The sequence below is a fragment of the Myotis lucifugus genome, unplaced genomic scaffold (assembly GCF_000147115.1).
Source record: "Myotis lucifugus unplaced genomic scaffold, Myoluc2.0 scaffold_49, whole genome shotgun sequence".
In the NCBI taxonomy this organism is placed as follows: domain Eukaryota; kingdom Metazoa; phylum Chordata; class Mammalia; order Chiroptera; family Vespertilionidae; genus Myotis; species Myotis lucifugus.
This window is the reverse complement of record NW_005871097.1, coordinates 5,142,448-5,159,023: the sequence shown is the minus strand read 5'-3', so window position 1 is coordinate 5,159,023 and position 16,576 is coordinate 5,142,448. Positions and strand designations below refer to the sequence as shown.

The 16,576-nt window shown below is 38.3% G+C and overlaps 1 protein-coding gene across 3 annotated transcripts in view; it reads left to right on the top strand.

The window, feature by feature from the left end:
- Positions 1–771: 771 nt before the first annotated feature.
- The window catches only part of GLRA2 (glycine receptor alpha 2), a 173,496-nt gene continuing 157,691 nt past the window's right edge, over positions 772–16,576 (top strand). Inside the window, exons 1-3 of one of the 3 annotated variants that reach the window (XM_023753672.1) lie at positions 772–992; positions 1,424–1,601; positions 3,687–3,820. In XM_023753672.1, the coding sequence (XP_023609440.1) occupies positions 1,534–1,601; positions 3,687–3,820 (202 nt within the window). In that variant the 5' untranslated portion in view covers positions 772–992; positions 1,424–1,533. Of the gene's footprint in view, positions 993–1,147; positions 1,602–3,686; positions 3,821–16,576 lie in introns of those variants that run through there. The other 2 variants (XM_006088593.3, XM_006088594.3) reach the window with 2 other exon arrangements.

The window sequence follows — 16,576 nt, the reverse complement described above, 5'->3', positions numbered from 1 at the left end:
CAGTTCCCCTTACCAGAAGCTGCTAATTACTTGCACTGAACTATTTACCTTTCCTCTTTTATTATTAATAACACTTATAATTTTAATTTGAAATAGCAAGATTACCTGTCATGCTATTTTCTGTCTCTTTAGCCAATTTAGAAGAACTTCACTGTATTACATGACCCTCCCTAGTGATTAACATCTGGAATGGGCAGATGAAACCACCCACAGTCTCACCCTTCCTCGCTCCATTTCTTATGCGGAGCCATACTCTAACCTTTAACCAGGGCAGGAAAAGATTGCTACTGCCCCCTTCTGGCCCATTGTATTTTTTCTTCTTCTACAAATCTGAAACTTCAAGCGGATGCCCAAGGATTTTGAGCCACTGAAGAAAACTCAGCGGAAGGGGTTTTCCCTAGTAGAGAGGTAAAGAGATACTTTGGGAACAGGCGGCTAAAATCAAACGAAAACACTCAATGGGTGAGGAAGGTATAAAGGGCTTCTAAATTAATGTATCAATCCCCACGAATCTTTCCCTGCACACGGGCTTCTCTATGCCACGGAAATATCCCCTGCTCTTCAGCACAGGACTCCCCTTCACTTCCAGGTTCTACTCACAGTGGACAACCCACTCCCCTATTATAATTCCAGTACTCCAGATCCTGTTTTGTGCTTCCCCCAGTTTCGTTTTCCCACGCCGAGACCTCATTCCCTTCTCTTTTCTGCTTCAAACTCCTGTCCCGCCCACCCACCGACAGACTCGCATTTGCAGGAGCTCAGACCCTCCTCTCCTTCACCCACTCCGTCTACCCTGACCTCTGCTCTTCCTTGGTTGTCATCGCACCCCCTTCAGCACCCCTTAGCTGAGCGGGCAGTCACTCTTCCCCTCTGAATGACAGACATGTCCCCTCTTGAACGCCTCTCCCCGACCCCCGCCCCAAGCGACTGAAAAAGGAAACATGCGCACTTCAGAGCTAGAAGCTGTCCTAGTGCTGAAATTTATAGGCTGGGTAAGATCACGTCTCCGTCTCTTTCTGTAGCCCTCATTCCAGCACAGGATCTCAGCATCTTTGCTCTCTTCTCCCTACCCACTCCAGCTCGCAGAGTCCTTTCGTCTCCCTCATTTACAACTTATTTTAAAAAGAGAACATTTTCTAGAGAAAGGGGATTTGCTAAACAGAAAGGACTTAAAAGCCACAGCAACCAGACTTCCAGCATGGCATTGTCACCAGCCCCCTTTGCGTGGTGATGCGATTAAGGTAGCAGCTTTTTTTATTATTTAGGAAAAGCAGCTGGGGGATCATCAGTTCTAAGGCTTTGTCTTTCCGGGGTTAACTGATGGTCCCGAGCCCGGTTTGACCCGACCACGATGCTTAGTACTGGCACTTTTTGTTTTTTCTCAGCAAACTATACAAACCCAAATCTCTTTCTGATTTTCAAGGAAACTAGATTCCTGCCAGGTTTTGAGTCTGGACAATAGACAGATACTTTGTCCTAGCTTCTTTCTGGAATCATTTCGGGGATATTTTCCACAAGATCACAGAAACAGGAATGAACCGGCAGCTAGTGAACATTTTGACAACCTTGTTTGCATTTTTCTTAGAGACAAACCACTTCAGGTAGGTGAAAAGACTTTGCATGTTGATATTTTCCACATGAAAACTGTTTGAAAGATAAGATGTCATACAGTTTTTCTCAATTTCCTATGCCCCAGACCATATTATTTTAATTTTATGGGAGAGAGTTAGATTTCTTTTGTTCTTTTAAAAAGCTTAATTATGGTGGGAGGGGTGTAAATTTTCACAAAGGCAAGTTTTATGATGTATAACCCCACTCTATGCATTTCAACATATTTTCACAGCCAATGTGATATTAAAGTAGTCTGATGAGTTGCATGCTCTTTAAATTTCTATATAATGGTGAATTTTTTGCTTTCAAATTCTTCTGGAAGTCATTTAAAAGGATCATGTGGTGGAAGTGATTGGATTAATTTGCCAAGATCATGCTCATTTTATATGAGATATAAAAAAACCCTAATTCTTAGCCAACTTGGGACTTCTATTGTATTTCAGCAACTAAATGCATACTATGAGGACTACAATTCAGGAAATTTTTTGAAACATCAGTAACATTTCAAATCTCATTTTGCCACTATATTTTACTGTTCAGTATAGTTGAAATTGATTGCCTACCAAAATGTAATTAAAATGACATCTTTGTATTTATATATGCATGTGAAATAGACTATGAATAATTAAAATAAGTGAGAAATCATTATTTGCATGCTTGCATTTTCTACCTAAATTAAAAAATGTCAAATCAATTGATACTTCAAAATATTAGATTATTACCAATAAATAAAATAGCCAACCTAATGAAAGACAGATAGGAGATGTTCATTCAACAAAGTGTAGAACTCTTCATTTAATTTTCACCAAATTTTATGGTATTTTTTCACAGAACCAAGAGAAATGAAACATATAGCAGCAATGCTCGGAAAACCCACTACGTTCCTTTCAGGTTCACACCTCCTACTATGATTAAGAAAAACTGTAGGCTGGGTTTTATTAGAATCATCATCATCATCATCATCATCACCATCATCATCATCATCATCTTCACCTTCACCACCATCACCACCATCATCATAATCAAATAGTACTTGATTAATCAGATGATTCTGCATATAGGAATGTGAGTATTTCTAGATGATCATATCAATTTTTTAACTCCTACCAAACGTTTGCATCATCTTTGCACTTATATTTAATATTACTTCTTTGAAAAACTGGAAATAATGTGGTAACTTTTTTAGTTATAAAATTAACAAGACTTAAATTATTAAAAACAAAGCTTGTAAAATTTCTTCAGGGTAGAAATCAACATTCAGTCACCACTATATATTGTGAAATAATTCATTTTTACTACAAACTAAATATGCTCTTTTTTTATAAGCCCTTTAAGGAAAATAAAAATTTTCCCGACCAACATTCAGTATTTTTGATCATTCAAAAGAGAAAATAATTTAGAAGTTCTTTTCTATGAATACTTTATTCCAGTTAACAATTTAAATGCTTATGTATAAATAACAACTGATACAATAATAGAAGTACAGGCATGCTCATTGTTGACCTATTTTAGAATGAAGTTAAATTTCCAAGTGAAGATTTTCTTTTAGACATCACATTGAAAAGTATTAATAGTTGATAGCTGGAATAGAATCTAGCAGGTGAGAAAATAAGCAATGGGATAATTAGCTCATGCTTACTTTGTTCTGTCTATATTTCTTATAAAAAGTAGAGGACTTATTTTAAGGGCTAAAATGCTGGAAGAAGCTTTTTTAAATTCATGAGGAAATGATTTTAAGACAATCACCTAAATTTTAGAAGTTATCATCTTCATTTCTCTGTTGACTCTAGAAAGAAATAACGTCAACTATATGTCCATAAAATCTATACTCTATGCATATTGTTTCATCTTAAACATCTTATGTATGGCTGAAGTTTAAAAACTTAGGAGATATGACTCAGAATTTGTACCTCTCATCATTTAAAGTTAACTCTAGACCAGAAGTTGACTAAAGAGTTTGTAGTTTATTTTCTTCTTAGTAACATATCATATATATTTACAAAACATTCTGTGAGTATTAGTTCTTAGGCGATGAGAATGGAATTATTGCTAAAAAGATTTAATGATGTGTTTAGGGCAGCTTTCTGCAAAGACCATGACTCCAGGTCTGGAAAACAACCTTCGCAGACCCTATCTCCTTCAGATTTCTTGGACAAATTAATGGGAAGGACATCAGGATATGATGCAAGAATCAGACCAAATTTTAAAGGTACGTTTTACTTAAACTTATGTTAAGCCTGTGGGAAATCTTCTAGACATTTAAATATTCTTTAAAAAGTTTTCAGGTCTTTTTATTATAAAATGGAAACAAGTATAGTATTTATTTCAATTTGGAATTCTTTTGAACTAGTCTATTTAATAGCTTTAATTTTACATGTTGCTTGCAACTTTTGAAAACTTTCATTTGTGTTCTGTTTCATAAAGAAAACTAATGTCAGACATTACTACCACATTCCCTATTTTCTCTTAAGTAAGAGTGTGATTGGAAATGAATACAATAGCAAATGATGGCCTTCACTTGTATGAATGTCTACCAGGACTCATAAAAGATTCAATGGTTACACCAAAATCCTTGGTTTGGGTTTTAAATACCTATTCCCAAAGTAAAGATTAAATCTCAGCATAAAACATGCCATTTTACACATTTTCAGGCCTCTCTAATTTTTAAATATTGTGAAAGGAGGCTCTAATACCACATCAGAAAATTTTGATTTCCTCTTGTTTAAACATTCTTATTGTTTATTTGACATATCTGAAATTAACACAGAAGACAACAGAATTATAAAGTGCACATGTCAAAGATGATACTTTCTTTGTTCAATTAGAAACAAACCAAAAAATTTGGTGTTTTTGTTGAACATTACAAAAATGTAATTAATAGTCTGAAGAAATTATTTTTTAACTTATTTGGTTTATTCTTATTCTGAATCAGAAAAATACTGTAATAAGAACCAATCACTAATAATTGGATTATTTTTAATCTTTTAATTTTTAAATACATATTTTAAATGCTTTAATTTTTTAATATATATTTAAATGACAATTGCATTTTATCTTATACTTTAATATAATGCATTGTGAAATGTTTATAATATTTTATGAGGAGAAACCTATAATATTCTAGATGTTATGTCACAGTCCATGCATTGCTTTGGTTCTGCTTATTAGAAATTTAATTGGTTTGCTTTCCTTGAGTTTTGATTAATTTTTATTATTAGCAAATGTGAGCATAAAAACTAAATTCTAAATTCATTTCTTCTTTAAATGCTACACCTCTGAATATACCCAGCTAAGAACACATTTCATAAAGAAATACATCAGAATTTTGACAAAACATGTTTTTTATTTATAAGGTATTTCCAAAAGAGACAACAGAACTAAGTTCAAAGCTTGATTTTCCTGAAAACAATTTTCATATTCATCCCATTTCATATTAATTTTGTGATCATTGCTTTGGAAGTCAATATTTGAAACAAAATCCTATGAGTAACAAGAATCAGCTTTCAACGGGACTGCTCATTCATACATTTATTCACTTAGCTATTCAATAACTCTGGAGTCTGAACTATATGCAAAATACTAACTCCTGCATACTTTGAGAAGTGGAAAGATGACACAGGTTTGAGTGCTACCATAAAAATTTTCAGTAAGGAGATTAGATGTTACATGAATATTTATCTATATATCTATATCTATCTATCTCTATATATATGAAATATGCAAATTAGGCCGGGACACCATAAGGCAGTGGTTCTCAACCTTCCTAATGCCATGACCCTTTAATACAGTTCCTCATGTTCTGGTGACCCCCAACCATAAAATTATTTTCGTTGCTACTTCATAACTGTAATTTTGCTACTGTTATGAATCATAATGTAAATATCTGATATGCTATGTGTTTTCCGATGGTCGCGACCCACAGGTTGAGAACCGCTGGGGGTCATGACCGGACAGGAGGAGGTTGCGCACGCAGGTGAGGCCTGGAGCAGAGAAGGGGACAGGGACAGGGGGGGCCAGCGAGCCACCATGCCCCGCCTCGGGCCGGCCCCCCAGAGCTGGAGCAGACATGGACAGGGACGGGGGGCCGGCCCACAGCCTCCGCGGCCGAGTGCAGGCCCGGAGAGGAGACAGCGGGCCTGCCTCCCACAGAAGCAGCAAGGCTCCCTCCTGCCTCCCGCAGAAGTGGTGTGGCTCCTGTGGGCACAGCGCAGCTCCCAGCAGTGCACTACGGTTCCTGCTGGCTCCCGTGGAAGCGGCAGGTGGCCTACTGCACGTGATATCACACAATGGACTACTAGTAAAATATAATGATACTAGAGGCCTGATGCACAAAAATGTGTGCACTCGGGGGGGTCTCTCAGCCCGGCCTGTGCCCTCTTGCAGTCTGGGACCCCTCGGGGGATGTCCACCTGCTGGCTTAGGCCCACTCCCCGGGGGGATTGGGCCTAAGATGGTAATCAGACATCCCTCTGGCAGCCCGGCAGCCCTCGGAGGATGTCCACTTGCCAGCGGGGAGCAGGCCTAAGCTGCAGTCGGACATCCTTAGTGCTGCTAAGGAGGCAGGAGAGGCTCCCACCACCACCACTGTACTGACAGCCATCAGCCTGGCTTGTGGCTGAGCAGAGCTCCTCCATGTGGGAGCTCACTGACCACCAGAGGGCAGCTCCTGCATTGAGCATCTGCCCCCTGGTGGTCAGTGTGTGTCATAGTGACCAGTCATTCCCAGTCTTTCTGCTGTTAGGGTCAATTTGCATATTACCCTTTTATTATATAGGATAAGCTATATATTACATAGAAGTAAAGTAATTAATAGTTAAGTAACATTAGAAAGTACAGATAAAATACTACAGGTTTCCAACGAATGAAAAGATGATTTCCTATTAAGCTATTCATGGAAAGCTTTATAGAGAAGGTCCAGAGATGAAAAATTGTTTCAAGTTCATGAGCATCCTGTTTAACAGCAGTTATTATTATTTTCTAGAAATAATTCTTCAAAAGGAGATACAAGTACAGAGAGTGATAAAACATCCATTTTGCCATTGCTACTTTAAGTAACCATATAGGATGAACAATCATTTCCATACACACGCTTTTTTTCTGGTTCTTCTGGGGATGTCACCGTTTGGAAGTGACATTTCCCATTATTCTAAAGGATAAATAAATAAGGGGAATATCAAGTATAGTAAAGTATGGTCATGTTTTGAGATCTATCCACTACTTGAAGACCTGAACACAGGATGTTTAAAGACTTATAAAAGGGAAATATGTGGATATCATTTAAGACTCCATTATTAGTGGACTTCACTGAGTTTTGTCTCCCTCTCCCTTTATATCCTCATTTCAATGAACCCTGATACTCTTTCATAAATTTTATTTACACAGACAATTTATAACAGATCAATTACCCAACAGTTCCCACAATTCTCGTTACTCTTAGGAGCTTGGCTTTTCCTGTATATAGAACATTCCCCATTATTTTAGACAAAAACAATTATCTCTCCTTAGTGTTTCCATAAAACTTTATGTTTAATATGGTTCTTTAGCATACTTATGTTTTATCTACCCACCCCTACACCACATCTGAGAGGGCAGTGAGGTATGTTATTATTTATACTGATGATGATGATGATGATGACGACGACGACAATGAAGAAAATGACAATGATCATGATTAATAAGAAGACAGAAGGGCAATATTTGACCACAAGAATAAAATCATTAGCCAGATATGGGCTGCTGAGGCAAAGGGAATGGCTTTTCTAGAAGTCTTACTAAATAATAGCACATTTCTGTTTCCTTGCTGCCATGCATTGGCAAGGGAGAAAGAAATGCATATGCATAATTTTTCTTATTGGAAGGCATTTCTCCTTCATACTTTCAAGTCAGTAAAATGTATCGCATCTATTCAATGTCCCTGATAGACTCTGAAAGATGTCATAATGGGGATACATATAAGAAGGAAGATGGACGTAAGCTAGAAAAGGGAAGCAGAGACATGATTCAGACTTAGGTCTATAATTGAGAGCCATTCTTAGAAGCTATAGGGAGAAAATAGCTTTTCTGATGTGAAGCATAAGTGTATAAACAAAGTCATGAGTCAGAGTTGCCAATTGCATTACATCTATAAGATCCATAGAGACCTGGGCCAGATCTTGTTAAAACATAAATTTTCAAAATCCTCAGTTCAGCTAAAAACACAAGCTATGTCTACCTGGTTTTGAAACTATGGTAAATATAGATTTTATGACAACAGATGAGTCTTTTTCCCCACTTGGGTGTTTTGTCTCATTGTCAGTTGATTTATCATGATGTTATTCTATCATTCTATCAGCTATTCCTTTGTCAGTATTATTGTATCTTGAAAATGCCACTTTAAACATTAAGCTTTTAAAGAAGCCAAATGAAATGCTCAAACCCGAACAAAATGCATTAGTTCTAATTCTCTGTCTTTGAAACAAAGCCTTTATCTATTGTAATGAGATTTGCTTTGAAAATTAAATTAACTTGGAGTTATATCCTAAGTTTCATCCCAATATGAATAAATACATTTCACTATAACATTCATTTTGGAATAGGATCTTGAAAAGATAAAGCCAGGAGATAATTATTCACTTCATTTCTTTGTGCATGCCATGCACACTATTCCCTCCCCTCCCCGCCCCCCATGTCTGGAGACATAAATCTGAAAGTGTGATGTGTGACATTAAAACCTACATTTGCATGCAATTTGGCTTCCTTCATTTCGCAAGAAGATATCAGCTCAAGAGGTGTTTCAGATATAAGTAGAAATAGATACCCTTCTAGAGCAACTAAAGGTCTTCAGGTTTCTCCCCTTGGAAATTCTCTTATCTGTAGCCATGTAAACCTCAAACTCAAATGTTGTGCTTACCAATCCCTGTAGGGGGTGGCTTGAGCACAAATGTCCATCCAGTAGGGACTCTTGGAAAGAGTGATTTTCTCACTGATAAAATAGCTATAGTGTGATCACTTCTTTGATCATCCTGGTAGATGTGGGCATCACGTATTAATATGAAGAGTAAAATGTTTTCAAGTATCAGAAGTATTTGACCTGAGTACAGAAAGTAGCAGTAGCCTTCAGGCATCTGAAAGGGTAAAGCCATTTTAGAATATGACAACAGGAGATAAAAGGAGAAGAAAGGGTTATTGAAAAGAAAGGCTGTAGATAACAAAGGGAATGATATTGTTTAGGGATGATATTGATGGAGATTTTTTTAAATAACTGAAGTTCACTGTGTCATAATTTATTTTAGCTTTTGTGTTCTGGATGGACACCAAGTAACACATTTGTATATAGTAGGCTACTACTACAGGCCTACAAGGTGCCTGTCAGGAATTTCAGGTGGCATCAAAAAGGAGGCATCTTGCCTGGCTGGTGTGGCTCAGTGACTGAGTATCAACCCATGAACCAAGAGGTCACAGGTTTGATTCCTAGTCAGGGCACATGCCTGGCTGTGGGATCGATCCCCAGTGGGGGGTACATAGGAGACAGCAGATCAATGTTTCCCTCTCATCAATGTTTCTATCTCTCTCTCCCTTCCTCTCTCTAAAAATCAATAAAAACATTTTTTTAAAGAAGGGGGCATCCACATGACATTCTAACACACTCTAGTAAAGTATATTCCAGTAAGTTCACCTTAGTGGAATATGTCTTCCATTCCATGGTGACAGAACAGTATAGTAGAAAGAGCCCTGGACATCGATCCAGAAAACCTAGGTTCATGTCCTGATTCAGCCACTTTTGACCTCAGGTTTTCTTCTTCCTTTGTTACTCATTTGGGTTGTTCTGAACATCAAAGGAGATTATGCATCTGATAGATTTGTTTTGAAGTAGGAAGACCTAAATAATTTGAATTATTATTATTAGTCCTCCATTTGTCCTTTTAACCAACACTGATTATATATTATCAAAGCTCACCTTTCATGGCAATTGGGTCTTTATAATTGCTTGATGTTTTAAAAATACGTTTTTATTGATGTTAGAGAGAGAGGAATGGAGAGGGAGAGAGAGAGAGAGACATCAATGTGAGAAACATTGATAGCTGCCTCCTGCATACCATGCCCCATATAGGTAGCAAGCCCACAGCCTAGGCATGTGCTCTGACTAGAATCAAACCAGCAACCTTTCAGTGCATGGGACAATACTGACGCTACTGAGACACACCAGTCAGGGCATTGTTCGATTTTTTTAATGAAAAAAAAAGTCTTGAAAAGTTCTAGTATCTTAGAGTTCAAATACAGTAACAAGAACATAGATAACATGAGTCTCAGCTAGTTCTCCCTTTATTAGTTTGGTGAGAAAATTTTCAACATGAAAGGGCTATTTCTAATCCTAAATATGAAACAAAGAGGGAGCCATTTATGGAAAGGAATTACCTTTATCCATTCAAATTGCATCCCTCATTATTTTTGGACTCTTTAAGTGAACAAAGTAAAAGACATGGAACTAATTTCACATAACCCTAAATTTAAATGAAGATATATGACTGTCATTTCTGATGTATTTTCTTGTGCAGTTACTGCAGTTGCAATGGTTGTTGCACAAATATGCTGAATTTATTTCCTATTTTAGAATAGGTATTTTTAAAAGAACATTTGGCCTCTACAACCTAGCAGGTTAAGAGCACTGGAAATGGGAAACCATAACTTAGTTTTGGAGAATGTATTGCATTGCTCCTTAGTTGATTCTGGGTGACTTCATATCTTGAGTTTTCATTATTGAACGAGCCTGAACATTAATCCTGAATTCTATAGTGCTTGCTGCTCCTCCCCATCCTGAAAGGCAATTTAGCCCATTTTGCTGATAATCTGAGACTTTATATTTTTTTAAAAGATAATGGCTTAGATATCAGGTTATATTGGTCCATAATGACTGGATATTATGATGTGTCCAGCTGGGGCAAGCCAATTTAGAGTGACAAAAAGTCATTAGTTTTTTTCTTGCTGGTGTTGGATATTTTTCTTGGTGTGTTAGATCAGACACATTTGGAATAGGGTCTTAAAAATGAAAATATAGTTGACCTAACCTCATAATAACAAGGTCATTAGAAGCACTCTGGGTTCTCCTTGGAGTTAACACCTCTTAAAAGAGGCAGTCCTGAGGGTGGCATGCAGCATTTGCTCATTGACTTCTTTTCTGAGAGGGCTACTCTGGACACTTGTGACTGACTGCAGACACATTTAGCCACAAAAAACCCACTAAAGAAAGAGCATGGCCAAAAGGAATAGGTCTCTAAGTGGTACTCTTAAGTGTGCAAAATGTTTAAGAATAAAGTCACTAGGTCACCCTCTTGGAGGGCTAGCCAACTAATGTGGTCATGGGGCAAGTACAAGAGTGATGCTGGGCACTCTCTGACTCATGCTCTGGCTTGTGTACTCAACATTCCCTTATGAACGTGAATACACCAAATGGTGGCTGTGTTTTATTAACATATTCATCCAAGAGTGCAAAAGAGAATCCTGGATTGAGTCAAAACATGGAAACTCAATAGGCATTTATCACGAATATAAATGGATAAGTCTTGTTTTCTATTGCATCTTTTTCTCTGATGGCAGGGGGTTCACACTTTCTTGAGGAAAAATAAATTACATGCCCATGCATTGTCAAAGCAATAGAGTAAATTTTTGTCAAGGAGCACACATGTGGGCACAAAAATTATATGTAAAGATTTACATCTTTATATTTGAGTCTAAACACACATTTGTTTATTCCTTTAATAATTAGTGAACAATTAATATGTGCAGGTGGTGCCATGTTACTTGCTAAGTATACAGTGGTAAACAGAAATTTAAGTTTTCATTTATATTTTTGAAAATTGGAAGAACATAAGAATTCCCTTTATTATTTAGTGTTTCCATAAACCAAGAACTTTATAGAGATATGCTTTATTATTCATGAAACCAGAACTACATTTACCAGATTTTAGAGACACAGAACCTAAGACTTGCTGTGATGTGATTTGATTAATGTTACAAAGCAGCTCTATCAAATTGGGAATTTAGAACATCAAGAACCTGAATATTCATGACAATTTTTGTTGTTATCTTTATTTTTCAGTTACAGTTGATATTCAATATTATTTTGTATTAGTTTCAGGTGTACAGCATAGTGGTTAGACAATCATATACTCTACAAAGTGCCCCCCCATATTTCCAGTACCCACGTGGCCCCATACTTAGTTATTACAATATTATTACTATACTAAAGGCCCAGTGCATGAAATTTGTGCACAGGTGGGGTCCCTAGGCCTGGCCAGCGATCAGGGTTGATCAGGTTCCCCGCCTCCCCGCCTCCTCCTTCCTTCACTGTCTGCACGCCACCACCCACCCCTGGTTCCCCATCCCAGCCCAGGACCTGGCCCCAATTTGGTGATCAGGGCCTGCAGGCTGGGGGAAGGGGCCAACCACTACCACAGCGGGCAGGCAGCAGGCCAATTGGGCCTGCCAGCGGGCTTCCAGCCGGGGGGGGGGGGGATTAGGGGAGGGGCCTAGGAGGTTGGCCGCCAGCCTGAGGAGGGAGCAGGCCTCGGCCCCCCCTGGAAAAGCCGTTCCACCGCCACCCATCCCCAGTTCCCCGTCCCAGCCCGGGGGGCCTAGCCCCAGTGGGGTGATCAGGGTCTGCTGGCCTGGGGGAGGGACTGGGAGGTTGGCTGGCAGGCCCCATCGGTGATTGGGGCCTGCAGGCTGGGGACAGCTCCTGCGTTGAGCATCTGGCCCCTGGTGGTCAGTGTGCATCATAGCAACCTGTCGTTCTGGTTATTCCATCGTAATGGTCGCTTAGGCTTTTATATATATAGATTCCCCATGCTGAATTTTACATCCCCATGACTATTTTGTAACTACCAATTTGTACTTCTTAATCTCTTCATCTTTTTCACCCAGTCCTCCAACACCCCTCCTCTCTGGCAACCATCCGTCTGTTCTCTGTATCTATGAATCTGTTTCTACTTTGTTTGTTCATTTACTTTGTTCTTTAGATTCCACATATAAGTGAAATTATATGGTATTTGTCTTCTTCTGACTTATTTCACTTCGCATAATAACCTTTAGGTCCATTCATAGTGTCACAAATGGTAAGATTTCATTTTTTATGGCCAAATAATATTCCTTTACATATATGTACCACCACTTTTTTATCCACTCGTCTGTTGATGGGCACTTGCATTGTTTCCATATCTTGGCTACTGTAAATAATGCTGCAATTAACATAGCAGTGCATATATTCTTTCAAAATAGTGTTTTGGGTTTCTTTGGACATAAACCTAGAAGTAGAATCACTGGGTCATAAGGCCATTTCGTTTTTAATTTTTCTAGCAACCTCCATACTGTTGTCCATACTGGCTGCACCAGTCTGCATTCCCACCAACAGTGCATGAGGATTCCCTTTTCTGCACATCCTCACCAACACTTGTTTGTTGATTTATTGATGTTAGCCATTCTGGCAAGTGCAAGGTGATATCTCATCCTGGTTTTAATTTGCATTTCTCTGATAATTAGTGACATTGAGCATCTTTTCATATGTCTATTGGCCATCTATATGCCCTCTTTAGAGAATAGTCTTCCATCCACTTTTAATTGGATTATTTGGGTGATTTGGGAGTTGAGTTGTATAAGTTTTTATAAATTTTGTGTATTAACCCCTTATAGGATGTGTCATTGGCGATTATGTTCTCCTATTTGGTTGTTTTTCATTTTGTTCATGGTTTCCTTTAGTTTGATTTAGTCCCATTTGCTTTTCTTTTGTTTCCATTGCCTAGATAGATCAGAAAAAATATTAATAAGAGAAATTCCATAGATTTTATTGTGTATGTTTTCTTCTAGGATTTTTGTGGTTTTGAGTCTTACATTTAAGTTTTTAGTCCATTTTGAATTTTTTCTTGTGTATGGTGTAAGAGGGTTGTCCAGTTTCATTTTTTTTGCATGTATATGTTCAATTTTCCTAAGGTCATTTATTGAATAGACTACCTTTACTGCATTGGATGTTCGTGCTTCCTTTGTCCTATAGCAATTGACCATATAATTGTGGGTTTATTTCTGGGCTATTTTATTCCATTGATTTATATGTTTATTTTTATGCAAATACCATGCTGATTTGATTATTATAGTTTTACAGTATAGTTTGGTATCAGGTAGCATAATAACTCCAACTTTGCTCTTCTTTCTCAAGATTGCTGTGGCTATTCAGGGTCTTTTGTGGTTCCATATAAATTTTTTGATTATTTGTTCTAGTTCTGTGAAAAACACTATTGGTATTTGTATTGAATCTAGATTGCTTAGGGCAGTATGGACATTTTAATGATATTAAGTCTTCCTATCAATGAGCATGCTATATGTCTCCTTTTATTTATATCTTTTTCAAACAAATCTAAGATTTTAAATATGTTTTTATTGATTTTAGAAAGAGAGGAGGAAGAAAGAGAGAAACATCGATGAGAAAGAAACATTGATCAGCTGCCTCCTACATGCCCCCTATTGGGGATTGAGCCATAACCCAGGCATGTGTTTGTGGGTATGTGCCCTGACCAGGAATCAAACCAGTGACCTCTTGGTGCATGGGAGAACACTCAATCCACTGAGTCACATCAGCCAAGCAGAAATCTAAGCTTTTAAATGCCAGTTCTCACTTTACTAAAAACTGAAATATAATTTCTAAGTTGAATGCTATTATCATCCAGGAAAGAAATGGCATACTCCAGTGAGGTATGGCAGGGTTTGGAAAACCAATCTCTAGAAGGATAGTATCATACTCTGGGACTATCAAGAGTAGACCTGAGAGGCAAGGGAGAGAGTGGTTACCAGGACCTAGAGGAGGTGGCTATATATAGAGGCCACCAAATGAGATCTGTGGAGCAATGTAGTTAATCTGTGCTGTCCTAGCAGGGAAGAGGCTGGGGGAGAACTAGTTTTTACCTCACTCTCCTTATGCTTTCAATTTTCTTGTGGGAGCCCCTTATTAGCCAAATACAGCTAAAAGTCAGGGCAAGCTCCATGATGCAAACCTAGAAGATCAGCTTCCCAGGTACAGGAAAGAACAGAACAGAAAAGAGAGTGTCTCTGGGAATATATGGAAGATAATCAGCACAAAGTCAAGTTATGAGCAAAGCCACCCCTCAGGTGGTCAAGCAGACAGCTCCAAAATTCATGATCAGTTCCGTAAGCCTACCTTTATCAGACTTAATAAAGAATGGAAATCAGAAAGTCATATCATTTGGATATATTATCCCAATAGATACATGATAATTCCAAAAGGAAAGAAGAGAGAGGAAGATAATGTAACATGATAGTCCTGTCTCCTAGACAGACAGTTGAAAGAGGCACAAGCAATGGACGTGGGGGTGGGGGGAGTTTTTCCTGTGGAGTATATGAAAATAATTAATATAATTTCCTTTATCTCTGATTTAATATGTGTATACGTTTGCTATTATCACTGTCCTTGCCCCACAGTAATCCCCTCCAGGATCCACATACTGGGATGTGTTATGGGCTTAGATTTGTGCACAAGACTTAATGCCAAGTCTCTTTGGGGCAGCACATCTGCAACACATTCTTTCCCTCTGTGTCCTTCCTTTCTACACAGAGCTGAAGAAGAAGTGTTAGAAGAAGAAAAGATTAGGTATGTGAGGGGGTAGTTAGAAGAGTGTGAAGACAAGGAGCAGAGTAGTGTGTGTTTCAAGAAAATGGCGAGTCTGAGGAACAGTTGTTTGTTTTCAATTCCGTGGCTGGTTTGATTAGTGCACCTGAAATACAGCTGCTAATGGCAATTCTACTACTTTAGGAAAACCTCAGTCCACTTTACCACATAATTTTCCTTCATTTTTAAAACCCAAGTGTACAAAGAAGATAATATAATTTATCTTCTTCTGATTTATTTACATTTAAATACTTCAAGATGTTGATTCCTAAGAACCACTTCATGTCCAACAATGCAGTTGAGATTTCTTTCATCAGGCTTTCTCTTAGAAAAAGCATTCTTTGCCCCCCAAAAAGAATGTGTTGAGAAAACAAGGGGGTCTGTTTATTTAGCTTTGAACCTTAAAGTCGCTCAATAGTGAATGATACACACATTTGGCAAACCACACTATAGCAACTCAAGTTAAATGATGTAATTAAGAATAATTTATAAATATACTGTGCAATGTTTCAGATTTCTTACATTCTACATTTTATTTAACTCTGGTTTTAGTACTTGAGCACTATATAGAGTATGACAAATCAAAGGACTTAGGATTTAATACTAAACCAAATTAGCAACCAACCAGATGTGTTTCTTAAACCACATTCTTCAGAACACCTGCTTCAGAGCCGAGAGTCCTGTTAAAAAGGTACATACCTGGGAATCACACTTCTCCAGCTCTACCTCCGCAGAATTACAGAATGATGGGATCTTGAAATGGTCACTTTAACAAATTCATTACTCCCTGCAGTTTAAGAACGACAGGACTAAGATGAGAAATATTTCCCCTTATATCTGAAGGATACAGTATAGTATTTTCCCCAAGATACTGTGTGCTGGTATTGCCTTACAAAAAATAGAGGGGGAAATACCAAATGAGATCAATAAATCTAAACTAAGACTCCTGAGACCTGGTTTGATCTCCAGTTTTGCCAGCTGTGATCAGAAGCATGCCACTGTACCTCTCTGGGATTCATTCTTGTCATCTCTAAAAGGATTTGTACCAAGATTTTTTCCATGTTGCCTTCCACTTTGATAGTCCCTCTCTTTATAGTCTGGGGATTGGGCCTAAACTGGAAGTTGGACATCCCTCTCACAATCCAGGACCTCTGGCTCCTAACTGCTCACCTGCCTGCCTGCCTGATTGCCCCTAACTGCCCCCCACCGCCAGCCTGATCACCCCTAACCACCTCTGCCCGCTGGCCTGATCGCCCCTAACGCCCCCCTGTCGGCCTGGTCACCTCCAACTGCCCCCCACTGGCCTGGTTGCCCCCA